The 27,292-nt window shown below is 51.1% G+C and overlaps 1 protein-coding gene across 1 annotated transcript in view; it reads right to left on the reverse strand.

Annotated features, from left to right (window-relative positions):
* Positions 1 to 27,292, reverse strand: part of XRCC1 (X-ray repair cross complementing 1) — a 30,260-nt gene that overhangs the window by 1,891 nt on the left and 1,077 nt on the right. Inside the window, exons 2-15 of the mRNA XM_060258379.1 lie at positions 26,337 to 26,429; positions 25,188 to 25,295; positions 23,640 to 23,798; positions 21,668 to 21,748; positions 21,328 to 21,445; positions 20,385 to 20,506; positions 18,371 to 18,494; positions 16,721 to 16,940; positions 15,246 to 15,362; positions 14,896 to 14,995; positions 11,092 to 11,287; positions 7,437 to 7,488; positions 5,183 to 5,328; positions 1,648 to 1,738 (exon numbers count right to left, since the gene is read on the reverse strand). Coding sequence (XP_060114362.1) covers positions 1,648 to 1,738; positions 5,183 to 5,328; positions 7,437 to 7,488; positions 11,092 to 11,287; positions 14,896 to 14,995; positions 15,246 to 15,362; positions 16,721 to 16,940; positions 18,371 to 18,494; positions 20,385 to 20,506; positions 21,328 to 21,445; positions 21,668 to 21,748; positions 23,640 to 23,798; positions 25,188 to 25,295; positions 26,337 to 26,429 — 1,727 coding nt within the window. The remainder of the gene's footprint in view (positions 1 to 1,647; positions 1,739 to 5,182; positions 5,329 to 7,436; positions 7,489 to 11,091; positions 11,288 to 14,895; positions 14,996 to 15,245; positions 15,363 to 16,720; positions 16,941 to 18,370; positions 18,495 to 20,384; positions 20,507 to 21,327; positions 21,446 to 21,667; positions 21,749 to 23,639; positions 23,799 to 25,187; positions 25,296 to 26,336; positions 26,430 to 27,292) is intronic.

Genomic DNA, 27,292 nt, shown 5'->3' on the forward strand with positions numbered 1-27,292 from the left:
CCTAGGACATGCCCGAAGGCGTACAGAACCCTAAAGCCACATGATTTCAGTTCCTACGAAGAAAGGTTAAAGCACTTGGGGGCTCTTTAGCTTGGAGAGACAATGACTGAGGGGTGATGAAGGTTTACAAGGTTATGCATGGGATTGAGAAGGCAGACAAAGAAGTACATTTCTTCCTTTCTTACAGTACAAGAACTCATGGACACTAAATGAAGTTGCTGAGCAGTCGGGTTAGAACGGATAAAAGGAAGTCCTCCTTCACTCAAAGGGTGATTAACATGTGGAATTCACTGCCACAGGAGATCGTAGGGGCTACAAGCATAGACAGTTTCAAGAGGGGATTGGATAAACACCTGGAGCAGAGGTTCATCGGTGGCTATTAGCCACAGGCAGGGATGGAATTCTAGCAGGAGCTCCTTTGCACATTAGGCCACAACCCCCTGATGCAGCCAATCCTCCGAGAGCTTACAAGGCTCTTTTTTGTAAGCTCTCGGAGGATTGGCTACACCAGGGATGTGTGGCCTAATATGCAAAGGAGCTCCTGCTCGAATTCCACTCCTGGCCACAGGGTATAGATGGAACTCTCTATCTGGGGCAGTAATACTCTGTATTAAAGATTTCAGGTTTTCACGGCTGGTAACATCATTAGGGTTTGTAGAGTCTTTCGGGATCAAGTGCCGTGTTCTACTGGAGAAAGTTTTCCTTCCAGATGTTTCGTTCTCAGCTGCGGAGAATATCCTCAGTGGCGTTGCAGCCGGAGCAGGCGCTCAGACCTTCTTGGCTGCTGTGCATTGAGTGGGTCCCCACTCAATGCACAGCAGCCAAGAAGGTCTGAGCGCCTGCTCCGGCTGCAACGCCACTGAGGATGTTCTCCGCAGCTGAGAATGAAACGTCTGGAAGGAATACTCTGTATTGTTGGTGCTTGGGGGGGGGGGCAACAGTGGGGGGGCTTCTGTACTTCTGCCCCTGCTGGTGGAGCTCCTGACAGCACCTGGGGTTTTTTGGCCACTGTGTGACAGTGTTGGACAGGTGGCCTGATCCAACATGGCTTTTCTTATGTTCTTCAGCCCACCCCCCCCCCCATCCTGCTCTGGACTGGAACAGACCAAGGTGGGGAGCCGTGTCGGCCTGCCTGCAGCAACAGAAAAGAGCCAGAGTGCAGGGGCACCTGAAAGGCTAACAAAATCCACGGCAGGGGAGGAGTCTGCAGGAACTCCCAAAGGCACCTAGCCTGCCACACATTTGCTAGTCCTTTAAGGTGCTGCCCCGCGGTGCTGAGTGGTGAAGCTGCAGTACTGCAGTCCGAGCTCTCTGCTCACGACCTGAGTTCGATCCTGGCAGAAGCTGGGTTCAGGTAGCCGGCTCGAGGTTGATTCCGCCTTCCATCCTTCCGAGGTCAGTCAAATGAGGACCCACCTTGCTGGGGGGGAAGCGTAGACAACCGGGGAAGGCAAGGGCAAACCACCCCGTAAAAAGTCTGCCGTGAAAACGTCGTAATTCGACGTCACCCCAGAGTCAGGAGGACTGGTGCTTGCACAGGGGACGACCTTGACCATCTACCTTTTTAAGGTGCTGCCGGACCTCTGGCTCTTTTCTAGTGGATTGGGACGGGGTGCCACCGCGAACACACGCACCGACACAACTCACCCGTTAAAAGCCGTGATGTAGCGATTCAGGAGGCGCCGCTCTGGAGAAGGGAATTTGCCGTAGAGGAAGAAGTGCTTGCCCCCAAACAGGTCTGCAAAAAGGTCAAAAGTCGGCAGAGAGACTACGATTTAGAAGTTTTCAAGACGGAGTGGGAAAAGTTCAGAAGATATGTAGAAAAAGAGTGGAAAATAAAAGGACACGGGGCAATTTTGATAATGATTAAGTCTTAGAAAAAAGAAGAATATTAATTTTTTGTTTTTATAATAATATAATAATAATATAATAATAATTTTTTATTTCTATCCCGCCCTCCCCGCCGAAGCAGGCTCAGGGCGGCTCACAGCATAAAATACACATTACATCAGTTTACGTTATAAAAACATGGTTAAAACAGTTATAAATTATTAAAATTAACATAACAATATGGCATTGTAAACATTAGATTTCGTAACATCAGATAATAAAAACATTTCCAGCAGCATACCTAGCTTTATTACTGATTCTATCGCTAGTTGAAGGCCACCTTGAAAAGGTGGGTCTAACAGGCCCTACGAAATTGATCTAAACATCTTAGGGCCCTCATCTCCTCGGGGAGTTGGTTCCACAATAATGGAGCGACGACAGAGAAGGCCCGATCCCGGGTGGCCTTCAGTCTGGCCTCCCTTGGCCCAGGGATATTCAACTGGTTTTTCCCAGATGACCTCAGTGCCCTCTGGGGCTCATATGGGGAGAGACGGTCCCTCAGGTAGGTAGGTCCTCGGCCATATAGGGCTTTAAAGGTGATAACCAGCACCTTGTAGCAAACTCGGTATACCACTGGCAGCCAGTGCAGCCCGCGCAGCCCCGGCTGTATGTGCTCCCACTTTGGGAGCCCCAGCAACAGCCTAGCCGCCGCGTTCTGCACCAGCTGCAGCCGCCGAGTTCGACACAAGGGCAGCCCCATGTAGAGGGCGTTGCAGTAGTCCAGTCTCGAGGTGACCGTAGCATGGATCACCATTGCCAGGTCACGGCGCTCCAGGAAGGGGGCCAACTGCTTTGCCCGTCGAAGATGAAAAAACGCGGACTTGGCAGCGGCCGCTATCTGTGCCTCCATTGATAATGAAGGCTCCAGAAGAACCCCCAGGCTCTTGACCTTATGTGCCGCTTTAAGCTGCACACCGTCAAGGACCGGCAAAGGGATTTCCCTTCCCAGGGCACCGCGACCCAAGCAAAGGACCTCTGTCTTCGTTGGATTTAACTTCAGCCCGCTCAGTCTGAGCCAACCTGCCACGGCTTGCAGTGCTAGGTCCAGGCTTTCTGGGACGGAGCCAGGCCGACCATCCATTAGTAGATAGAGCTGGGTATCATCAGCGTATTGGTGGCACCCAAGCCCAAACCTCCGGGCAATCTGGGCAAGGGGGCGCATATAGTTATTAGTTAAGGGTACCTTTAAACATTAGTACTTTAAGTAAATAACACCGGTGGGGGTCAAGTAACGGGGGAGGGGTGGGTAGAAAGTAATATATGGGATAGAGAAAAGAAGTTATTAATGATGTAAGAAATATAACTTCTTACCATATGTTACCAAATAAAATTGTTTTAACAAAAAAAAGTCGGCAGAGAGGCAGAAACACCCCCCACAAACAAAACCTGCCGTCTCAAAGCATTATATTCGTTTACTTCGTTGATCCCCTGCCCGTATCCCCTCTGTTTTTATCAAGACAAACCTGCGAGGTAGATTAGGATGAGAGTGTGTGACCCAGTGAACTTCTGTGCCTAAGGGGATTCGAACCTGGGTCCCCCAGATCCTACACCAGGGGTGTCAAACATGCAGTTTGGGAGGTTGAATCAGGCCCCCGGAGGGCTCCTATCAGGCCTTTGAGCAACTGGCTGTCATCTGCTTCCTTCGCCCTCTCTTTTGCTGCCTTCTGCATCACAGCTTGCTTTGCAAGGCTTGCTCAATCACACAGGAGCTACAGAGCAAAACCTCTATTTTTTCCATTGGGGAGAAAGGGGGGAGGAATAGCTTGCTTTGCCAGGTTCTCCCAATTGCACAGCAGAGCTGCTGAGCCAAACCTCTCTTCCTTCTATTGGCTGAGGCTCCCCCACCCACCCAGTCCCCTGGGGAAGGAAGGAAAGAGCCAGAGCTTCCTTGGCCCAGTTCCCTGGATCCCATTAGAGAAATACGAAGAAAGCACCTTTAAGACCAATGAATGCTAACATTTTAAGCATGTTTTGAGTTTTCTAAAATATATATTTGTGTTCCTTATAAAACTTTATATCTCTGCAATCTAATCTTAAATAGGTACACGCCTGGCCTGGCCTGACATGGCCCCATCCAACAAGGTCTCATTTATGTCAGATCCAGCCCTCATAACAAATGAGTTTGACACCCCTGTCCTAGGTTGACACTGACCACTGTGACATGCTGGCTCTCAAGTTTTCTCCCCAGGGCATATAAAGACAGAAGTTCGTTCCTTGCTAGTAAGATAAAGGTCACACTGCTATATCCCACAGGACCACGGCTCGGTGAGAGGGCCTCTTAGGTGGCAGACAGAAGGGTGCTGGTTCAGTCCCCAGGGTCTCCGCTTCAAAGACCTCAGGAAGGAAGTGTTGGGAGGACAAAACTCCAAAGAGCTCCTGCCGCTCAGAAAGGAGAAGAAACTCCAAACTTGACGAACCCGAGGGATTGCCGTCGTGGAAGGCAATTCCCAACGTATGCGTTCTCCTGGCCGTGGACCGTGCTTGGGAACACCCAGGAGAAGTGGGTGATTAAATGGGGAGGCCTGTTCACCACTGAAGGACTTTCAATGGTTTATCGCAGGGGTGGCCAAACTTGCTTAACATAAGAGCCACAGAGAATGAATGTCAGATGTTTGAGAGTCACAAGACATGGACATCACATGTTGGAGAGCCGCAGGAAGGGAGGGAGGGAGGGAGGAGAGAGGTGGAAAGAAAGCAACTTTACATGCATTCTCCAAGCTGCTGACTGGCTTGACTCGGAGAAGTGATTTGACAAAATGCCTACTCCAAGCTGGCCGATGGGGCAGCTGGAGGCTGCAAGAGCCACACAATATGTGCGAAAAAGCCTCCTGAGCCATGGCTTGGCCACCCCTGGTTTATCAGCTACTTTCCAGTGGGAAAAAAATCAGAATGGATTTGTGCAATAGTAAAATGCAAGCTGGCATCCGAGTTACTGATGCAAGAGCAAATCGCTTTACAGTTTTAAAAGGGGGCCTTGTTGTTAGAAACTTTTAATTCCCCCCCTCTTCTCGCTCCCCAAAAACAAAAGTGAGGAGAGGTCTTTAACTCTCAGTCCTACTAATGAAAATTTACAGAACACGATGGAGGAGGAGGAGGTTTTATACTCCGCCCTTCACTATCCAAAAGAGTCTCAAAGCGACTGACAATCTCCTTCCCTTCCTCTCCTCACATCAAACACCCTGAGACTAGGTGGGGCTGAAAGAGCTCTGAGAGAGCTGTGACTGACCCCAGGTTGAGTCATGGTGAGAGCCCCTAGAAAAGAAGAGAGAGAGGCCCATCCACCTAGGTGTACCTGGCAGCTCAGGGATTGGCTGATCCGGCTCCCCCTTCTCCTCCACGTCGGTGTTCTCGTCGGTGGTGCCGCCGTACGGGTCATCCTCCGGCTCTGGAGCAGCCCCCTGCCCGCCTTGCTGCTTTTTGCGGTGCTCCTCTTCGACTCTGAAGCCGGGGAGAGAGAAAGGTCGTTGGAGACGGAGGGCTCGCCATCAGCTAACCAGAACGTGAGCTTTCAAGTGCTCAGAAAAGACACATGAGCCTTTCACCCGGCCATTTCTACTGAAGGCAAAAGTGCCACGGTAAAGTGTTGTGGCAAGAATTCCAGATGGCATCGCTGGACCCAAAAACGCTGCCACCGGTAGGCGGAAGTGGGAAAGGTGTCAATCAGGGCTGGAGAAAATGAAGTGATTCTTTCCTGATCGCCAGGGCTTTTTATTTTTTGGTAGCAGGAATTCCTTTGCATATTAAGAAGTTGACGATATTGGATTTATATCCTGCCTTCCACTCCAAATCTCAGAGCAGCTCACAATCTCCTTTACCTTCCTCCCCCCACAACAGACACCCTGGGAGGTGGGTGGGGCTGAGATGGCTCTCACAGCAGCTGCCCTTTCAAGGATAACCTCTGCCAGAGCTATGGCTGACCCAAGGCCATTCCAGCAGCTACAAGTGGAGGAGTGGGGAATCAAACCCGGTTCTCCCAGATAAGAGTCCACACACTTAACCACTACACCAAACTGGCTCTGTGAAGACAATTTGAAAGTTTTGAACCCCAAAATAAGGTCTGGACTACCATATTCCTCCCTCCATCTTGAATCAGAGTCTCAGAGTGGCTCACAACCTCCTTTATCTTCCTCCCCAACAACAAACACCTTGTGAGGTGGGTGGGGCTGAGAGAGCTCTCCCATCAGCTGCCCTTTCAAGGACAACCTCTGTGAGAGCTCTGGATGACCCAAGGCCATTCCAGTGGCCCTCTTATGCATTTATTTATTTAGTAGGCTTATATTCCGTCCTTTCCCGTAAACGGGCTCAGGGCGGATCACAACATGCAGTATTAACAATAAAAACCTAAAATGCAGAGTTAAAGCGCTACATTAAAATTAAACAAAGAACGGTAAAACAATAAATAAAGTGAATCACAGGCAGGGAGGGCACATTGTACAGGATAAGTGGCTAAAGGCCCAAATAAAATGATGGTAATAATAGCAAGATAGCACTATAATAGCACTATAGCACATAATAATAGCAAGATAGAGCTATAATAGCACTATAGCACATAATAATAGCAATATAGCACAATAATAGCACTATAGCACATAATAATAGCAAGATATCACTATAGTAAGATGTCACTGCAAGGGAGGCCAACTGATGGCACAATAGCTGGAACAGGACGCTCACTGCCTCAACCAAAAGCCTGGCGGAATAGCTCCGTCTTGCAGGCCCTACGAAATGGCAATAGCTCAGGTAGGTAGCCAATCCTCCGGGAGCTTACAGGGCTCTTACAGGGCCTGTATGGTTAGCTCCAGGAGGATTGGCTACATCAGGGGTATGTGGCCTAATATGCAAAGGAGCTCCTGCTACAAAAACAAAGCCCTACTGATCACCACTCAGGAGTACGTTGCAGGAAATGTGCACATGACATCAGGGCGGGGCCACAGTTCAGCCACAGAGGGAAGAACTCCATAAACCAGGCGTGGCCGACGGTAGCTCTGCCGATGTTTTTTTTTTTTTGCCTACAACTCCCATCAGCCCCAGCCATTGGCCATGCTGGCTGGGGCTGATGGGAGTTGTAGGCAAAAAAAAAAAAATCTGCAGAGCTCCCATTGGCCACCCCTGCCATAAACCAATCCCTGACTTCCCCGACAAGGAGACCCAGGAGAACGGCAACCGCTTGGAACACAACAAACCAATGTACCAGATCTTGCCGTAAGACAGCTTTGGATGTTCACAGGTGACTACCAATGCCAGGTGCCTCTTCTGCTATTTCAGTTGAAGAACAATTGGCACCCAGGATCAGGGTCTTTTTTGTAGCAGGAACTCCTTTGCCTATTAGGCCACCCCCCCCTCCCCGATGTAGCCAATCCTCCTGGAGCTTACCATACAGGCCCTGTAAGAAGAACCCTGTAAGCTCTTGGAGGATTGGCTACATCGGGGTGTGTGTGGCCTAATATGCAAAGGAGTTCCTGCTACAAAAAAAGCCCTGCCCAGGAGTAATATGTATCAGGAAAGATCCCCTTCCCTGCTTCCCCCACGGTCCTCCTTTGACCAACCTTCTCAGCTCGTCGTCTGTGTCGCCCTCTTCTTCCTCGTTGTCTCGAACACCTGCAGGACGGTAATGGAGAAAACAGAAATATCAGACCCTGAGCTGGCACCGCCGCAGCCACGTCACCCCATGGGAAGATCGGCTCCCAGCTGGCAGATGCCGCCTGGCCTTTCTACCGCGGTTCGTGGGACGGGCCTGGCTTCTTGAATGAAGAACGTTTTGAGGTTCGTCTAATCCAGCGCCCCGTTGCCCGGGATGCTGGGGGTGGGACTGGGATCCAGGTTCAAATCCCCCCACTCTGCCGTAGGGTGACCTGGAACACTGGAGAGGGGGAGGCCCCGGCTGCTGCCCTCAGCGCTGCCCACAAAAGACCAAATACAAACATCACTGGTCCAGATAAGATCTTGAAAAAAGAGTCAATGCTATATGGTTTTAGATCCAGGTGGGCAGCTGTGTGGGTCTGAAGCACAAGAACAAAGCAAGAGTCAAGTTGGACCTTGAAGACCAACAAAGATTTATTCAGAATGGAAGCTTTCAGTGTGCTAGAAGCACACTTCATCAGACATTAGGATGGAATGGCAAACAGTCCTAAATATAGAGAAAGTGGGCAGTGAATTAGTATGCGAAATCATGGAAATGTTTGCTAGCAGATTTAAAGAATCACAGTTTGGGGTCTGGTGATTGTTAGTTTATGTTCACTGGGCTGCATCAACAAGTCAGAATAGCAGACTGATGTCTATCTCATTAGGTGTGAAGTGCCGTAGATAACAGTCTGTACGTTTCCACGACTCCGCATACTAACCCACTGCCCACTTTTCTATATTTAGGACTGCTTGCCATCCCATACTATTATCTGATGAAGCGTGCTTCTAGCACACGAAAGCTTACATTCTGAATAAAACTTTGTTGGTCTGAAAGGTGCAACTTGACTCTTGCTACATGGTTTTGTACTTTATGGACTGAGCGTTCTGTTATGATTTAGGATTACAATTTATTAATTTGTACACGGTTTGCATGATGGTTATAGGGTTCCCCCCCCCCCCCCGATTGACTCAGATAATGCAGCAGACAGCCGGAGGCTTCTGGGAGGCCTGCCAGTGGGCCATGAGAGAAACAGCTGTATTTGCAACAGGTTTCCTCAGGAGGGGGTGGCTCTCCTTCCTTGGAGGTTTTTAAACAGAGGCTAGATGGCCAGCAATGAAGATCTTGTGAATTTAGGGGGAGGTGTTTGTGAGTTTCCTGCATTGTGCAAGGGGTTGGACTAGATGACCCTGGAGGTCCCTTCCAACTCTATGATTCTGTGATCCTGTTCTCCCCCACCCTCAACCCCCAATGCAACTGGCATTCTGAGACACACTGCCTTTGAATGTGGGAGGTCCATTTAACCATCATGGCCAATAGCCTTTGAGGGACCTCCCCAGTCACAGATTGATCAGATACCCTTTTAAAAGCCATTGAAACCAGAGGCCATTGCCTCATCCAGTAGCAGAGAGATCCAGAAGAAGAGACGGTGGCTCCGTAGTAGAGTATCTGCTTGGTAAGCAGAAGGTCCCCAGGTTCAATCCCCGGCATCTCCAACTAAAAAGGGTCCCGGCAAATAAGCGTGAGAAACCTCAGACGGAGACCCTGGAGAGCCGCTGCCAGTCTGAGTAGACAGTACTGATGTGATGGACTCAGGGTCCGATTCAGTAGAAGGCAGCTTCAGATGTTCATATGCTGGGCTAAGAATGACTTCTGTTACAACAGTGGTGGGAAGCGGCATCAAGTCACAGCTGACTTCTGGCGACCCTGGGGGGGGGGGGGTCAGGGCAAGAGGTGTTCAGAGGTGGTTGGCCGTTGCCCGCCTCTGCAATGCATCCCAGGGCTTCCTCCGCCCGTCACTTGGTGCCCGTCACTTGGCGTCTCAGAGCGGCTTCCGATTTCCTTTCCCTTCCCCTCCCCACAACAGACACCCTGTGAGGGAGGTGGGGCTGAGAGAGCTCTGCGAGAACTGGGACTAGCCCAAGGTCCCCCAAGCTGGCTGCACGTAGAGAAGTGGGGAACCAAACCCGGTTCTCCCGGATCAGGGTCCGCCGCTCTTAAGCGCTACACCAAACGGAGGGCGTGAGGCAGCGCAAGCCAACGTTTTGTCGTTAGAACCTTGCACAGATGTTGTGAACGCAAGACGGGAGGTTCACAATAATGAGAAGTGTGGTTATCGCAGAACCTTTTTTCATCCCCCTTGAAATGCAGTAACTGTGGGTCACCTAGCGCAGGGCTCCCCGACCCCTGGTCCCCGGCCTTCTTCAGTGAGTCACTTGCCACTGCTGCCCCCAGTGCTGATCGTGAGAGCACCAAGAGGGACATAGGAGCCCAGCTCAGTGTGGTTTTTCCCGCCGATCAGCTGATCGGTTGGTGTGTGTGGGGGGGTCGGCCTTTAAAGAGGCCAGGAACGCGGCGCTTCACCGCTCCTTCCCGGGCCTTAAAATTGTGAAGAATGGAGGGAGGAGGCTGGGGAGGCAATCAGGGATTTGCCTAGGAGGCAGGGGGGAGGCCGAATTTGGTGCCCCCACCCTGCCAGTCTTGGGGCCGCAGTGGGCAGGCCAGCCCTGGGGCCGCAGAGTGAGGCAGAGACCTTCGCCCACTCCTCATTTAAAGACCCCCATGGGGAGGCAGGCATGGGGTGTGGGCGTAGGGGCAGCCTGGGGTAGCGAAACCCCAGGCACCCCCACCTCCACCGGCCTGTGGAAAAATGGTCTTCCACAAAACCGGTCCCTGGTGCCAAAAAGGTTGGGGGCCACTGGCCCAGCGGAATCCACCGGCAGCAGGCTCAGGGCTGCCCAACACGTCGTCAGCTCTTGAGCCCGATACGGCCTCCGTCAAAAATGATCTTCCAAACCTACAGCGGGGTGGCCTGTTGACAGCAAGCGGCTGTGATGGCTGACCTCAACATCCCTGCCCAGAGACAGTGCACCTCTGAAAATCAGACGCCGGACAGAGAAACAACAGGAGAGGCCCGCCTCTTCTGCACCTCTGCGTGGAATTCCCACGGGGCACTGAGCTAGTAGCAGCTAGACTTGGCAGAAGGTGGCTGTGACGCCTCACTTTTCTCTCCTCTCCTCTAAGGAATCTCAAGGAGGCTTCCCATCGCCTTCCCTTCCTTTCCCCACAACAGACACCCTGTGAGGCAGGTGGGGCTGAGAGAGCTCTGAGAGAACTGTGACTGGTCCAAGGTCACCCAGCAGGCTTCACAGGGAGGAGGAGCCGGGGAACTGAACCCAGCTCTCCAGATTAGAGTCCGCCGCTCTTAACCACTGCACCATGCTGCCGGGCCTGTAGCCTGACCCGGCGAGCCTGTTCCCTACATCTGAGAGCCAATTTGGTGTAGTGGTTAAGTGCGCGGACTCATATCTGGGAGAAACGGGTTTGATTCCCCACTCCTCCACTTGCAGCTGCTGGAATGGCCTTGGGTCAGCCATAGCACTCACAGGAGTTGTCCTTGAAAGGGCAGCTTCTGTCAGAGCTCTCTCACCCCCACCCATCTCACTGGGTGTCTGTTGTGGGGGAGGAAGATAAGGGAGGCTGTGAGCCGCTCTGAGACTCTGAGATTCAGAGTGGAGGGCAGGATTTAAATCCAATGTCGTCTTCTCTCCGGTACGGCAGAACCGCACGCCGGATCCTACCCGAGGGCTCTCTGTCGTCACTGGAAGTCGCAGAGTCAGCCTCCGGCGCCCGCGAGTTGTTGTGGACACTGCTGTTCCGCGAAGTGCTGGGCTCCTCCTCCTCCTCTCCGGAGGTCGCCTTCTTCTGCACGGGCCGGGCTGCTTGAGGGCTGCTCGGCGTCTTGGGTTTGTGGTTGGAGCTGGGGAGGCTGGCTTTCTGGAAAAGAAAAGCCCGACAGCTGGGGCGGTGTACCTTCCTGCCCTGGGTCTGCTACGAATGACCGGCAGGAAATACACGAGAAGGAGAGTTCAGCTTTCCCCTGCATCGTCACTTTGCAAACCGGGACAGAGAACCTTTCCTAAGCACAGAGCACATGAGGCTCTTATCGGATATTGTGACCCTGCATGGAATTGGACCTGAGAGGGAAAGGGTTAAGGGAATTCTCTGTCTTGGCTACACCTGGCAGTTGGCACCACCCTCTCATCAGTTAGATCTTTTTTTTTTAAATATATGGTAAGTTTATTTTGCTAGCAGCCCCCTGGTGCAGAGTGGGAAAGGGTTCGCCGCACTTATAATAATAATAATAATAATAATAAATTTTATTTGTACCCCGCCCTCCCCCGCCGAAGCAGGCTCAGGGCGGCTAACAATACGGTGACCAATGGTGCACCAACAATAAAACAGTTACACTAGAAACATTAAATTAACATTAAACTAACCTTAAGAGCCTGAATTAAAACAATTAACTAAAACATTTTATGACGCTATCCTTGACACTCTTCTAGTTGATGCTGATGGCGGATTTTCAGTTATTCATAAGCTAATTTAAAAAGGGTGGTCTTGCAGGCCCTGCGGAACTGATCAAGGTTCCGCAGGGCCCGCACCTCCTCTGGGAGTTGGTTCCAGAGATGTGGGGCTGCGGCCGAAAAGGCCCGAGAGCGAGTATTCTGTAGTTTAATTTGTCTTGGCCCAGGGGTAGTCAGTCTGTTCTTTCCTACTGACCTCAGTGCTCTCTGGGGTTCATACGGGGAGAGACGGTCCCTCAGGTAGGCTGGTCCTCGGCCATATAGGGCTTTAAAGGTGATAACCAGCACTTTGTACTGGACCCGGTATACAATCGGTAACCAGTGCAGTTCGCGTAGCCCCGGCCGCACATGTTCCCATCTTGGGAGACCAAGTAACAGCCTGGCCGCCGCGTTCTGCACTAGCTGTAACTTCCGGGTCCGGCACAGAGGCAGCCCCATGTAGAGGGCGTTACAGTAGTCCAATCGTGAGGTGACCGTTGCATGGATCACCGTTGCTAGGTCCCGACGCTCCAGGAAAGGGGCCAACTGCTTTGCCCGCCTCAGATGGAAGAAAGCTGACTTGGCAGTGGCTGTTATCTGGGCCTCCATTGATAATGAAGGCTCCAGTAAAACACCCAGACTCTTCACCTGCTGCGCCGCCTTTAGCTGCACACCATCGAAGGTCGGGAGGGATATTTCCCTCCCTGGAGCGCCGCGACCCACACAGAGAACCTCTGTCTTTGCCGGATTCAGCTTCAGCCCACTCAGTCTAAGCCACGTTGCGATAGCCTGTAACGCCCGATCCAGGTCTTCCGGGGGGGAGGCGGGCCGGCCGTCCATTAGCAGATAGAGCTGGGTGTCATCCGCATATTGGTGGCAGCCCAGCCCAAACCTCCTGGCAATCTGGGCAAGGGGGCGCATATAGATGTTGAATAACATCGGGGAGAGGACTGCTCCCTGAGGCACCCCACAATCTAGTGTGCGCCTCTGGGATCGTTCACCCCCGATCGCCACCCTTTGTCCCCGACCCATGAGGAAAGAGGAGAGCCATTGTAAAGCAGACCCCTTAACCCCAATGTCGGCGAGGCGGTGGATCAGTAGCCGATGGTCGACCGTATCAAATGCAGCCGACAGATCTAATAACATCAGCACTGCTACACCGCCTCGATCCAGTTGCCATCTGCGATCCATCTGTCAGAGCTCTCTCACCCCCACCCATCTCACTGGGTGTCTGTTGTGGGGGAGGAAGATAAGGGAGGCTGTGAGCCGCTCTGAGACTCTGAGATTCAGAGTGGAGGGCAGGATTTAAATCCAATGTTAAATCCAAAGTTACCAGTTGCCAATCAATCAATCAACTTAACCACTACACCATGCCGGCGGGCCTGAAGACTGACCCAGCGAGCACGTTCCCTACTGCAGCCCTAAGCTCTGCTCACGACCTGAGTTCGACCCTAGTGGAAGCTGGGTTCAAGTAGCCGGCTCCAGGTTGACTCAGCCTTCCAGCCTTCCGAGGTCGGTAAAATGAGGACCCAGCTTGCTGGGGGGAAAGCGTAGGTGACTGGGGAAGGCAAGGGCAAACCACCCCATAAAAAGCCTGCCATGAAAGCGTCACGATGCGACCAACGTTCCCTCTAAGCTGCAGAGTCTTGTGAGCAAAAATGCTACTTTGTGAGATACTGGCATTAAAGTGGTGAGCTCCTGCATCAATTAGTGGGCCCTGAGACCATTTTTCCTGAGCTAAGACAAAAATGTGTGAGCTGGAGGCTAAAAATCTGTGAGCCAGGTCACGCGAACTCAGCTTAGAGGGAACACCGGATGCAACGTCACCCCAGTCCGAAAAGACTGGCGCTTGCACAGGGGACTACCTTTACCTTTATTACCTTTTTAAGTTTCTTTTAAAAATTCCAAGTTATACAGAACTTTGTTGGATGAAGTAGCATCAAGTAGATTAATTCCATATATATCAAAATTCTACTGTGCACAAAGGACTATGGTATATATAACATTGTAGAACAGCTTATTTAGCATTTAAGGTAATGTCCAATTTGCCAATCAATCAATCAATCAATCGATAAATAAATATCTTATTGAGGATAAATCAACTGATAATTAGGCTAGAATTTTTGACTCTCAGGCTAAGAATAATGCCTTGCTCTATCCCAAGCCAAAACAAAAGGGAATATTTAAATAAACAAAGAAAAAGAGGATAGCATAAGTTAGAAAGAATTATAGTGAGAGAAACTGAAGGTGTGTTAATAGGCAAGATGTTTTTAGATTCAGTAAATTCCAGAAATGGAAGCCATTTTTCTTCAAAAGATGTGACCTTGGGGGTAAATGTCAGACAAGGAAAGTTGTGATTTTCTCAATTATTAAAACGTCCCAGATTTTTGTACATCAGGGGTGTGACCTAATATGCAAAGGGGTTCCTGCTACAAAAAAGGCCCGGATTCTTCCCCCCTCTTACCTGAGCTTGGAGCTGTAGCACGTGAACTTTATTATTACTATTTCTGTATTTTTAAAATGTGCACGCGTGTGTGTGTGTGTGTGTGCGCCTGGAAGCCATGGTGACCCCTGGTGACTGACCCCTACTGGGGACCTGGAGGATATTCAGGGAAGTGGCTGAATAAACCTGCCCCTGCCCTCCTGACTGCTGGTATTCCAAGGAGGTCTCCCCTCCAAGTCCTTGCCAGAGTCGACCCCGCTTAGCTTCCGAGATCTGACGAGATCAGGCTTGCCTGGCCGATCCAGGTTAAACTTTTCTGACATTCATCTGCTCACAATGAGTTAAATGCACCTAGATGAATATGTCGCAGGAGATGTTCTTCTATTTTAGCAAATAAAATTTCTTTCTCGTTACCGTTGGGAGTCAGGTCGCCTTTGTAATTTGCTTGAAGAGCGCTTTCCCCTTAACTGGGAAGCGTGGAGGATCAGGGATTCTGGGTAAAGCTTCTGTGCAAATTATATATATCTATTTTTGGACAGTTAACCCAACAGATCTGACTGCTGACGGCCTGCAAGGGACAAATGAACGCCGCATACCTGCCGATGAGGAAGGGGTTTCCGGTGCCGGGCGGGACTGCTGTCTTCACTGTCTTCCTCTTGCTCACTGCTGGATGATTCGGGGCTGCCCATCAGGTAGCTGGGAAACGGGAACCCATCGGCTGATCACCCCGCAGCAGCTACAACCAGATCTCCCGCCCCAGAGTAACAAAAAGCTGCCTGAGGACCACTCTGTACAAAACCGGATGTTCTCCAGCAAAGTCAAAGGATTTCACGGGGTTAGCCTGATTGTGCTGGGTTGTGCTCATTGGAGGCGCGGGGGGGGGAGTATGAACAGCCATGCCTTTTGGCATGAAGGACGGAGCCGCTCGTATCTGCTTCCCACTCACCGCTTGCAGGGCAGGCGCCGGCGCGTGCGGTAACAGTCCAGGATCCACTCCTTGCGCACGATGGTGCCCCCCAGCCCTTTCACGTGGCTGTACTTGGGCGTGTTGGCAAAGGCACAGCTAGGAGAGGAGAGAGAGAAAGCAGAGTGGGGCAATCAATACAGCGTGGGAAGATGGCCAGGGGTGGAATTCTAGCAGGAGCTCCTTTGCGTATTAGGCCACCTCCCCCCCCCCGCCCCGATGTAGCCAATCCTCCAAGAGCTTACAGTGCTCTTAGTCCAGGGCCTACTGGAAGCTCCAAGAGGATTGGCTACATCGGGGAGGGGGGGGGGAGGTGGCCTAATATGCAAAGGAGCTCCTGCTAGAATTCCACCCCTGAAGACAGTCATTTACGAACCGGTAGAGAAGCTGGCCGGGACCACAACAATGAGATCAACTCAATGAAGGTGGCAGGAAGTTACCCTTAACCAAAACTTAAAAAAAAAAATCAGTAAATGTTGACATAGCTTTACAGCCAATCCCACTTTGCTCAGTGAGGCTTGCTTCTAAGTAGACTCGGGTGGGTAGAGGCGCGTTGGCCTGAAGCAACTGCACAAAGCTGGGGGCCGGGGGCATCTTTCAGACCAACCAAGTTTAATGCTGGGTCTAAGCTTTCGTGTGCAAGCGCGTTTCTTCAGATGATCTGTGCGTGCGAAAGCTTAGACCCAGAATTAAACTTCATTGGTCTTAAAGGTGCCACTGCCAGGGCTTTTTTTGTAGCAGGAACTCCTTTGCATATTAGGCCACACACCCCTGATGTAGCCAGTCCTCCAAGATCTCACAAGGCTCATAGTACAGGACCTACTGTAAACTCTGGGAGGATCGGCTCCAGCAGGGGGTGTGGCCTAATATGCAAAGGAGCTCTTGCTACAAAAAAAGCCTGCTTCTAAGTAGACAGACATAGAAATGGGTAGAGTCTCAGCCCCCACCTCTAGCCAGCCGACTGTCCCTCCCTCTTCCTCGCCTTCCACCCTGGACACCTGGCAAAAACCTCTTTGGCTGGAAGCGGCTGAATGCCATTCCTATATGTTTCTGTGACCGGGGCTCCAGGTCCAGTCACGTTTCAGGTTAGCGGCGAGTCAAACAAAGTCCATTTGAAAATCTCCGAGGGAGGAGAAGTTGCTCGGCTGTGTCTGGACCACATCCAGCTGAGAACCCCCCGCCCCCTCCAAGACCATTTGTATGAAACTTTATCTGTCATTTGTGTGGGGCTTTGAGCCACCTTGGAAACGAATTTTGGCTGCAGGCAGGGGCGGAATACAAGGCCCTTTGATCGGCCTGGCTGAGGGCCTTGGGGTTTGCGGCGGGAGAAAGCCGCACTACATCAAATGGAAAAAACAAATCAAAGTAACAGATTCCCTATGTCAGGGGTGGCCAACGGTAGCTCTCCAGATGCTTTTTGCCTACAACTCCCATCAGCCCCAGCCAGCACGGCTTACATGAGGTGGGTGCTGTCGGGGGTCCAGTCCGGCCGGTACTTGGCCCCCAGCTCCAGGGCTTTGTCCCGCAGCTCCGAGCGGAAGGGGTTCTGGAAGCCGCTCAGCACGAAGACGGTGCCCTGAAGGAGATGCTGGAGGGGTCCTTCCGATGAGCCCTCCGCAGGCTGTGCTTGGGGGGGCTTCTTGGAAGGTGGCGTCTTGGATGGGGCGGAAGGAGATGCTGCGGGGGAGGAGAGAAGGGAAAGGTTACTTAGGGCGGGGAGAGAGCGGGTACAAAAAATGGCGCCTGGAAAAGGAGGCAGGAAATGTCGGGTAGGGGGCAGTGCGGTGGGGAAACTGGTGGCCCGTGGCGGTGGTCTCGGGGAATGCTCTTTTTTGAGAGGCGCGATAGCACTGTTTCCCCAGGCGGCAGCAAAACGGAGAAGCCAGCCCAATGAAGCTGTTGTTGCTGTTTCTAGGCACACATTTCCAATTCTCTATACCAGGCGAGGCCAACCTTGCTTAACTTAAGAGCCACACGGAATAAACGTCAGTTGTTTCGAGAGCTGCAAGACATGAACATCAGATGTTGGAGAGCCGCAAGGCAGGCAGGAAAATAGGTGGAGGGAGAGGTGGAAAGAAAACAACTTTAATTTTAAATACATTCTCTAAGCCGCTGGCTGGCTTGTCTTGGGAGAAATTTTTTAAAGAGGCAAATACCTTCTTCAAGTCAGCCAACGGGGCAGTGGGGGTTTCAAGAGCCACAACAATATGTGTGAAAGAGCCACATGTGGCTCCCGAGCCAGTTTGGCCACCTGCGATCTATGCTACCCCCTCCTTGAGAAGAAGCCACGGTTCAGTGGTAGAACTTCTGCTTAAGAACATAAGGAAAGCCATGTTGGATCAGGTCATTGGCCCATCTAGTCCAACACTCTGGGTCACAAAGTGGCAAAAAACCCCAAACCCAACAACCAGGTGCCATCAGTAGGTCCATCAATGGGGCCGGGACAGTAGAAACCCTTCCACTGTTGCCCTCCAAGCACCAAGAAGACAGAGCATCACTGCCCCAGGCAGAGAATTCCGTCTATACCTTGTGGCTAATACCCACTGAGGGACCTCTGCTCCACTTGTTAATCCAACCGCCTCTTGAAGCCATCTATGCTTGCAGTCGTCACCACCTCCTGTGGCAGTGAACTTCATGTGTTAATCACCCTTTGGGTGAAGAAGACGACTGCAGATTTATACCCCGCCCTTCTCTCTGAATCAGAGACTCAGAGCAGCTTACAATCTCCTGTATCTTCTTCCCCCACAACAGACACCCTGTGAGGTGGGTGGGGCTGAGAGTTCTCACAGTAACTGCCCTTTCAAGGACAACCTCTGCCAGAGCTATGGCTGACCCAAGGCCATTCCAGCAGGTGCAAGCGGAGGAGTAGGGAATCAAACCCAGTTCTCCCAGATAAGAGTCCGCACACTTAACCACTACACCAAACTGGCTTCTCCAAGCCGGCCAATCGGGTGGGGGCTTCAAGAGCCACACAATATGTGTGAAAAGAGCCACGTGTGGCTCACGAGCTACAGCTTGGCCACCCCTGCTCTTCAAATTGCTCACAATGTAAAGGAAGAGGTCCTCAAAGTCCCATTTTTTCAGTCATCTCCCATCCACACACACACCTTTGTGTTTCTTGGGGGGTGGGTGCGCAGGGCGGGGGCTGTCGGGGTCAGCCTTCTTGGGCACGGAGGGGAGAGGGGCGTTTTCCTTGCTGAACTCGAACTTCCTCTTGACCGGGGTGGGCTCCTGCAAGAAGGAAACTCAGACAGATTGGACAAGCGCCCCCTTCTGCACGGGAGTAGCTATTGCTGGCAACCACCCTGTTGCCTCAGCAAACCAGAGGCTGTGATTTCCTCTCAGAAAGGGCGTAAAGACCGGTCTGGGAGAGGAGACACCAACAAAGTGCCCTCTCTGGAAAAACGCCCTATATTCCAGTGGGCAGACTTGTCCCCCTGTCTTTTACGCCATCAGTCCAGCGCAGAGAGATCCAGCAGGCCAAACATCTCCCTCTGTGCCAAGGAAAGTATCACTTTCTGAACTTTTGTGTATCAGGCTCCTCTTAAAGACACAGATGAACAAGAAGACTGCAGATTTATACCCCGCCCTTCTCTCTGAATCAAGAGACTCAGAGCGGCTTACAATCTCCTATATCTTCTTCCCCCACAACAGACACCCTGTGAGGTGAGTGGGGCTGAGAGGGCTCTCACAGCAGCTGCCCTTTCAAGGACAACTCCTGCAATAGCTATGGCTGACCCAAGGCCATTCCAGCACCTGCAATTGGAGGAGTGGGGAATCAAACCTGGTTCTCCCATATAAGAATCCACACACTTAACCACTACACCAAACTGGCTACCAAGAAGCACCACTCTGTATACTTATACTGGACACGACAGGTCACTAATTGAAAAATTTCTTGGGAAAGTGCTATCCAAGGAAGTAATGATTATTAGAAACAGCTGATGAGTTTTCTTGGTAGCATCAAGGGAAATGAAGCCATTTATTTCCTTTTATTTATACCCCGCCATTCTCCCAAAGGAGCTTGCATCGTTCACAATTTAGCCTCACAACAACCCTGCGAGGTAGGCTAGGTCAAGAGAGCGTGACTGGCCCAAGATCGCCTAGGAAACTTCTGTAGCACAGTAGGGATTCGAACCTGGGTCTCCCAGGTCCTAGTCCAACACTCTAACCGCTACATTGTGAGGGCCAGTTTGGCATAGTAGTTTAGAGCATGGACTCTAATCTGGAGAACTGGGTTTCATTCCCCACTCCTCCTTCACATGCAGCCAGTTGGGCGACCTTGGGTCAGTCACAAGTTCTTTCAGAGCTGTTCTCTAAGAGCTCAATCGGCCCCACCTGCCTCACAGGCAGTGTTCCCTCTAAGACAAGTTTGTGTAAGCTAGCTCAGTTTTTTAGCCTCTGGTTCACACATTTTTTTTGTCTTAGCTCAGGAAAAATGGCCTCAAAGTAAATTAATTTAAGCAGCAGCTCACAACTTTAATGCCAGTAACTCACAAAGTAGAATTTTTGCTCACAGGGTGTCTGTTGTAGGGAGGGGAAGGGAAAGGAGATCGCAAGCCACTCTGAGACTCCGATTGAGTCGGGGTATAAATTGAGGCGGGGTATAAATCCAATCCGATTGAGGCGGGGTATAAATCCAATCTTTTCTTCTACACCACGATATTAAAGATAACCACTTTGTGTTTCAACTTTGGTCATATGAGACCTTGAACTCGCCTGAGAATAGAAAGCCATTTCTTGAAAACCATCATCAGATGGTTTTTCCATCCTGCACTCTACTGATGAAGACACACCTCAAAAAAAGGACAACGTACTGGAAGCTTGTGATGGATTCTTTCTGAAGATGCACGCAACGCACGGTAATGTACTTTTGTTATAACCATCACTCCTATTGGTACCACTATCCCAGAACAATTATCCATGGCCCAGGACAATTATCCAGTATGGTGCTTCTTAGGGCATTATGCACCCCGTTTGACATGCTGTGCTCCTCTCTGGGGTTGTTCTTCAAGGCACAGATGCAGATCCAGTTATAAAGAAAAGCATCCCCCCCCACTCACTGCACACAGATGGAGAAGCCTTGGCATCCAGTCCATTCACACAGCATCCAGCTATTACCTTGGGTGGGGCTTTGGGGGCGGGCTTCTCCGCAGTTGATGGGGCCAGGTCCGGGGTACTGGACCCGCTGCTTTGCAGGGAGGCAGCGGCGTAGCTGGGCGAGGGCTGGTTATTCTGGGACGCTGCAAATGCAAGCAGAAGAAATGAGGCAATCCCCATCGGGCCAATCAGTTTGCTCAGACGCCAAACAACGTTTTCATTCCAGTCGCAAAACTGATACTCAGCAACGTGCTGAAAGCTTCGGGCTCAGACTCCAAGCCAAGGATTGGGCGTCCTGACTCCCAGTTTGGCATTTGCTAGCTGGCTTGACCCCACCTAACAGCTGAAATCCAAAAACGGATGGCACTCTGTTTGGATGGTCACAACAGGAATTCATTGGCATATTAGGCCACACCCCCTGACATCATCATTGTTTGACACGGCTTTTTTGCAGAAAAAGCCCAGCAGGAACACATTGGCATATTAGGCCACACCCCCTGACATCATCATTGTTTGACACGGCTTTTTTGCAGATAAAGCCCAGCAGGAACACATTGGCATATTAGCCCACACCCCCTGACATCATCGTTTCACAGGGTTTTTTGCAAAAAAAAAAAAGCCCAGCAGGACCTCATTTGCATATTAGGCCACACTCCCTGACATCATCAGTCCCATATAGGGCTTTTGGTCGCAAAAGCCCGGCAGGACTCATTTGCATATTAGGCCACACCCCCTGACATTATCGTTTCACAGGGTTTTTTGTAAAAAAAGCCCAGCAGGACCTCATTTGCATATTAGGCCACACCCCCTGACATCAACAGTCCCATGTAAGGCTTTTTGGTCACAAAAGCCCGGCAGGGCCTCATTTGCATATTAGGCCACTCCCCATTTCCAAGCCAGCCGGAACTGCTTTCCTGGGTGTTCCTGCTCAAAAAAAGCCCTGATGGACACCCTTCTCAGCTACCTTTTTGTGGGGAGGCCAGGGGTTTGCTGGCCCGGCTGAAGAAGAGAGCTCCGGGCTTCAGAGAGGCAGAGTTGCTGTCCTCATCCTTCACCTTGAACTGGCCCAGCTTGGTCATCTTCTGGAGGTTAAGCGAGAAAAGTGAAAAAGGGGTTAAAACCACAGAGTACGATCAGAAGGCGCTTAAGTTCCGCAAGACTGGCCAAAGCTAAGGGAACAGGGGCCCAGCCAGGACAGGGGGTCATCCAGGAACCCCAATGTCCACCACTACAAGTTCTGTGACAGGAGAAAGATGCAGGAAAAAAGAAAGAATGAATCACATCAGAGTTCTGGGGATACTCACTGGGGATGATGTTTTGGAATGAACTTCGTTGTTTTCGGGCGGAGAGTGGAACCTCACAAAGGAGAGGCCATAGGCCAAGGACTGCCGAGAGAAGGAATGGACTCGGTTACAAAGCGTGGAGGGTTTCAAAGTCTGGACTTGCTGCCCTCTCGCAGCACACACGGCCTTTCTAGCAATCGCATTCCACATGCACCTATTTCCCTTACCCCTTCCTACAGTGGAAACAGAAGCCAAGTTTGCTGCTATTTATTTAGAACATTTATATACCCACCTTTCCCCCCAAGTATCCCAGGACCAAACAGTCTGCTTGTATGTCAAATAAGAATACAACAGAAGCCGTGTTGGATCAGGCCAGTGGCCCATCTGGTTGAATGCTGTGTCACACAGTGGTCCAAAAAACAGCCATCAGGAGGTCCACCAGCGTGGCTAGAACTCCAGAAGCCCTCCAACTGTTGCCCTCCCCACCAAGAACCAAGAATACAGAGCATCACTGCCCCAGAAACAGTGTTCCACCTATAACCATGGATGGAGGGACCTCTGTCCTATATGTTTATCCAATCCCCTCTTGAAGGTGTCTCTGCTTGTAGCCGCCACCACTTACTGTGGCAGTGAATTCCATGCATTAATTTATCTTTGGGTGAAGCAGGACTTCCTTTTTATCTGTTCTAAAACCTACTGCTCATCCATTTCATTGAGTCTCCAAAAGAGTTTGCATTGGGAGAAAGGGAGAAAAGGACATTTCTCTACCTCTATCCCATGCATAATTTTGTAAGCCTCTATCATGTCACCTCTCAATCCTCATTTCTCTAAGCTAGAGCCCTAACCTCCTGTGATCTCCCAGAATGAACAAGGCCCCCCCCTCCATTATGAATGGCCACCTTGATTGTACCACTGCTAGTTGATTATCTTTTTTCTACTTCAAATATACACCACTCAAGAACTGATGGGGTCTTTTGCAAGAGACCAGCCAAAGTGCAAAATACTACCTTGTCAGATTTCAAACCCTTCCCCTGGCTCCTCTAAAACACATCTACAGCCAAAGCAAAGGAACCAGTGTTCACACCGTCCCGTGGATGGGCAGAGACAAAACAAGTCTCCCAGGCACGAAGAGAGACTGCTTCTCAGTAAGTCCAACTTGGTGGTTCTCAGGAAAGCTTAGCTACATTTCAAAACACGAATGTCATAAAAACCGTTTCACTTTTTCAGTATCTGGCAGCAACTGAGAAAGTGGAAACTTCTGTACCTCCTGTGACTGCTGAGCATCTCTTTCTCCCTTTGTGGTCATGTTTCTAGCAAAGTCAACTTGGGAGCGAGGGCAGTGCTCCCTGCCCTCGCTCTGATGCGGCTTCAGATCTCAGATATATGAATGAGCCAAATAAGAGTGAGGGCACACTTAACTGGCCATCATTCCAGAATCTTGGGAGCTTTCTGAAAGGGGGAGAGGGACTAAAGGGGCACCACTATTGCTACTAGAGGAGGGGAGAGCATTCCACGTCAGCCCCCCCCCCCGAAAGACTGTCAGCATGACTTCATTTGATAAACAAGCAACCAAGAAGATGATGATATTGGATTTATACCTCGTTCTCTGCTTCAAATCTCAGAGTCTCAGAGCAGCTTACAATCTCCTTTACCTTCCTCTCACACAACAGATAACCTGTGAAGGACGTGGGTCAGAGAGAGCTCTCCCAGAAGTCTGCCCTTTTAAGGACAGCTCTGCAAGAGCTATGGGTGACCCAAGGCCATCCCAGCAGGTGCACGTGGGGAAGTGGGGAATCAAACCTGGTTCTCCCAGATAAGCGTCCATGCACTTAACCACTACACCAAACTGGCTCTCGTGGTGGGCAGTGACCCTCTCAAGGATATTGTACTCAGCTGGAAACTTGCTGTAAAGAGAAACTAACCCAGCAGCCCATGCCTGATGCTGCCCGCCACCCTCTTCGACGCTGTCCTGCTTTTGCCCAGCAACACCAACCTTGTTGTAGGGCTGGGTGCAGACGATTTTCACCCGGTCCCACTTCTTCTCAGCCGTGGCCTTCACCAGCTTGTCGGGTCCAAACATTCGAACTCTGTTCAGGTTGGTGCCACTCTTGCTCTCCGAGGGGGACAGGAAGGAAGACGTGACCAGCAGGACCTGGGGTGAACGGAGAGAGGAGTACAGGAGATACTGCAACGAGGACCTCAGAAGGTCTCAGAACATCTAGCAGTCGCTAGCCTGCTGCTCTGCTTCAAGCAGGGGTGTGCACTTGAGAACAGTGGGACTTCACGAACCAAAACAGGTTCTGTCCCTGGTACTGGTAGGTAAAAATTGCAATCAGCAAGTAGTTGATACCGCCCCCCAACCCACGTGGGACCCTAAAGAACTGCTGCCGGCTGTATCTGAAGAAGTGAGCAGTGACTCCCAAAAGCTCCTACCCTGCCACAAAATAGTGAAGAATCCAGCAGCATCTTTAAGATTAACAAATTTTATAGCAGCATAAGCTTTCCAGAAACACAGGTCTCTTCGTCAGATGCATGGAGGGTGTGTAGAAACTGGCCAGAGATATCTAGGTGGTAAGGGGTGGGGGGAGCGGTCGTACCCAGTCTGGATTGCGCATTCTACCTTCTCAGAGCTTTTTTGGTAGAAAGAGCCAAAAGGTATCATTTGCATATTAGGCCAAACCCCTGGTGCCAAACTAGCCGCAACTGCATTTCTGTGTGTGTCTGCTCAAAAAAAGCCCTGTACGTTTTCATGACTTTTGCAACCGCTTTGCATGTACTTGGTCTTTGCTTCCTGCATCCCCTCCCCACTCCCCTTACCACCTATATATCTCTGGCCAGTTTTGACATACCATCTATGCATCTGACGAAGAGACCTGTGTTTCTCAAAAGCTTATGCTAGTATTACAGGCTTAAAGGCGCTACTGGACTCTAGACTATTTTGCAGCGACAGACTAACACGGCTAACTCCCTCTGAGTCTATAGCCTGCCACCGATTTTGTTAGTCTTTGAGGTGCCACTGGACTCTTGCTGGTTTCTACTGCTACAGACAAGACTAACGTGGCTACCCATCTTGATCTCTGCTGTTCAGAGTAAGCAATGCTGGCTCGATGGCCCAGAGGTCTGAATCAGCAGACGGCCCCTTCCCGTGGGCGTCCAACAATGACACAGAAGAAGAAGATGATGATTTTGGATTGATATCCCGCCCTATACTCTGAATCTCAGAATGGTCACAATACCTCCCCCCCCACAACAAACACCCTGTGAGGTAGGTGGGGCTGAGAGTGCTTTTACAGCAGCTGCCCTTTCAAGGACAGTTTCTATGAAAGCTATGGCTAACCCAAAGCCATCTCAGCAGGTGCAAGTGGAGGAGTGGGGAATCAAACCTGGGTCTTCCAGATAAGAGTCCACGCACTTGACCACTACACCAAACTAGCTCTCTGAAGAGCCTTTGACATCACACAAGGGATAGGGCAGGCTTTCACAACAGGTGAACCCACTTCTGAGTCACAACAGTGATCGCCGTCCAAAGCCGGCTCCTCACCTCATAGTTCTGCTCGCTGGGGGAGGCGGAGCTGCCGACCAGCACTTCCACAAACGCGGAGCCTTCGTTGCCGATGTCGACGCTGTGAATCTGCTCCTCCTTTTCAAACTACGGGGCGAAAGAGCGATTAGTGGGACACCCAAAAAAGCTCTCCCGACAGACCCTTGCAAAGCGATGACCAACCACGCAGGCTACCCCTTTGCAATGGACGGTGGCCTAGGGGGATCAAAACAACCCTGTGTTTGCTGTGGTGGCGGGAGGGAGCGGGAAAAGAAGGGAGCACTAGACATCCAGGGAGGTGGTAACGCAGCCCCGGCAGGCAGCAATCAGCCTCTGAGTCCCACTGACTGTAAAAGCAAGACTGCTGTAGCAACCCTGATCTAAGCAGGGATGACCCTGGCAAGTATTTGGATGGGAGACCTCAGAGAAATACCAGAGTCAGGAGGAAGAGGCAGGCTGTCAATTCACTTCTTTGAATATCCTCCATGCCCCAGCAAGAGCTGCAAAAAGCTGCCACGACTTCCAGGCATGGGGACACATACACACACATGCAAAAATGGGAAGGAAGGGATGGAGGGAAAGACTGCTACAGTCAAACTGGATGCTAATCCAGCAGCTTTGGGAGTTCAGGCCCTGTTCACCAACTCCCGGATAAACACCACACACAGGATTTGCAAAAGGAACAGAGGGGAAGCATCAACAGTATAACGGGAAGAGTTACAGCAACTGCCATGGCTGACCCCAACACCCCAACATCTGTGAAGCAATGCTAGGACAGTCAATCAGGATGCAAGCAGAAGCGCTGGTCAGGCCTGATATCAGGCTGCGACGACGCAAAGCATCGGGTTGCAGAGGTACAGGTGCTTCCTTTCCACCGCTACGCACACGCTACAAGCGACCCCGGCTGTAAACAGCCACGCTCGACCGCAAGTTCCACCGTCACAGCAGCCGCAGCTATGACCCAGTGTCCAGCACGCTTCACAGCAACACCTTTCCACTCAAGGAACGTACACGGAGCGGAAGGGATTGCACGCTGAATCCGTTCCTGAGCAACAAGCCAACTTCCCAGGTCAGATGCGCACTGCCAACACTCCAGTGAGACATTTCAGGCGGATTTCCAAGGCGAAGCCGGTCCCACCAAAACCTCACCTGTAATATGGCCGAGACTTGCTTCTCACCAGGCTGGGCGGCTTTCCATTTGCGGTAAGTGTCAGGCTTGAGCAGATTCTCGGCGCAGTGCGTCTAGGGGGTGGGGAAGGCAAGCGACAGGAAGGTAAAATGCACGGCAAGACAGGAGCCATCAAACCCAGAGCACCTTCAAGCTCCTGCACAGCCTGTCCTCCATAGCCATTCTCCTTATGACAGGGTTTTCCCCCCCTCTGCTTTCCTCTAAGCAGTTTAAGAGCACCTCTCCTGAAATTTACCCTCACAACCACTCCGCAAGGAAGGCTGGACTGAAAGCACATGGCTGCCCAAAGGTCAACATGAGTTTCAAAGGGGTGCAGCCATTTGAACCTGGATCGTCCCATTCCTACTATAACACTCTTAAGTGCTACACCACACAGACTGAATATGCCTCAGCCTTACCCCTGTATTACAACTGCCAGAGAAGCCTGACACAGAGTGTCGGACTGGATGAGCCATTCGCCTGATCCAACATGGCTTCTCTTATGTCCTTATGTCATCTATGCTTATTTGCAACTGATCTAGAAGAAGCGGAGCCCAGCATCAGCTAATTCTGTACACATTTGCAAATAATTTGTGCTCAAAGCAGAGAGGAAGCGGAAATGTCCACAACTTGCACAGGTTGAGTAGAAAAAGTCCAGATTTATAACCCTGATTCAGAGACTCAGAGCAGTTTACAATCTCCTTTATCTCCTTCCCCCACAACAGACACCCTGTTCAGTGGGTGGCGCTGGAGAGGGCTCTCACAGCAGCTGCCCTTTCAAGGACAATCTCTGCCAGAGCTATGGCTGACCCAAGGCCGTTCCAGCAGATGCAAGTGGAGGAGTGGGGAATCAAACCCGGTTCTCCCAGATATGAGTCCGCACACTTAACTACACCAAACTGGCTCTCAAAGAAGGACAAAGCTTAAGACCAATGGC

Source organism: Heteronotia binoei, chromosome 17, assembly GCF_032191835.1.
Source record: "Heteronotia binoei isolate CCM8104 ecotype False Entrance Well chromosome 17, APGP_CSIRO_Hbin_v1, whole genome shotgun sequence".
NCBI classification, from domain to species: Eukaryota; Metazoa; Chordata; class Lepidosauria; order Squamata; family Gekkonidae; genus Heteronotia; species Heteronotia binoei.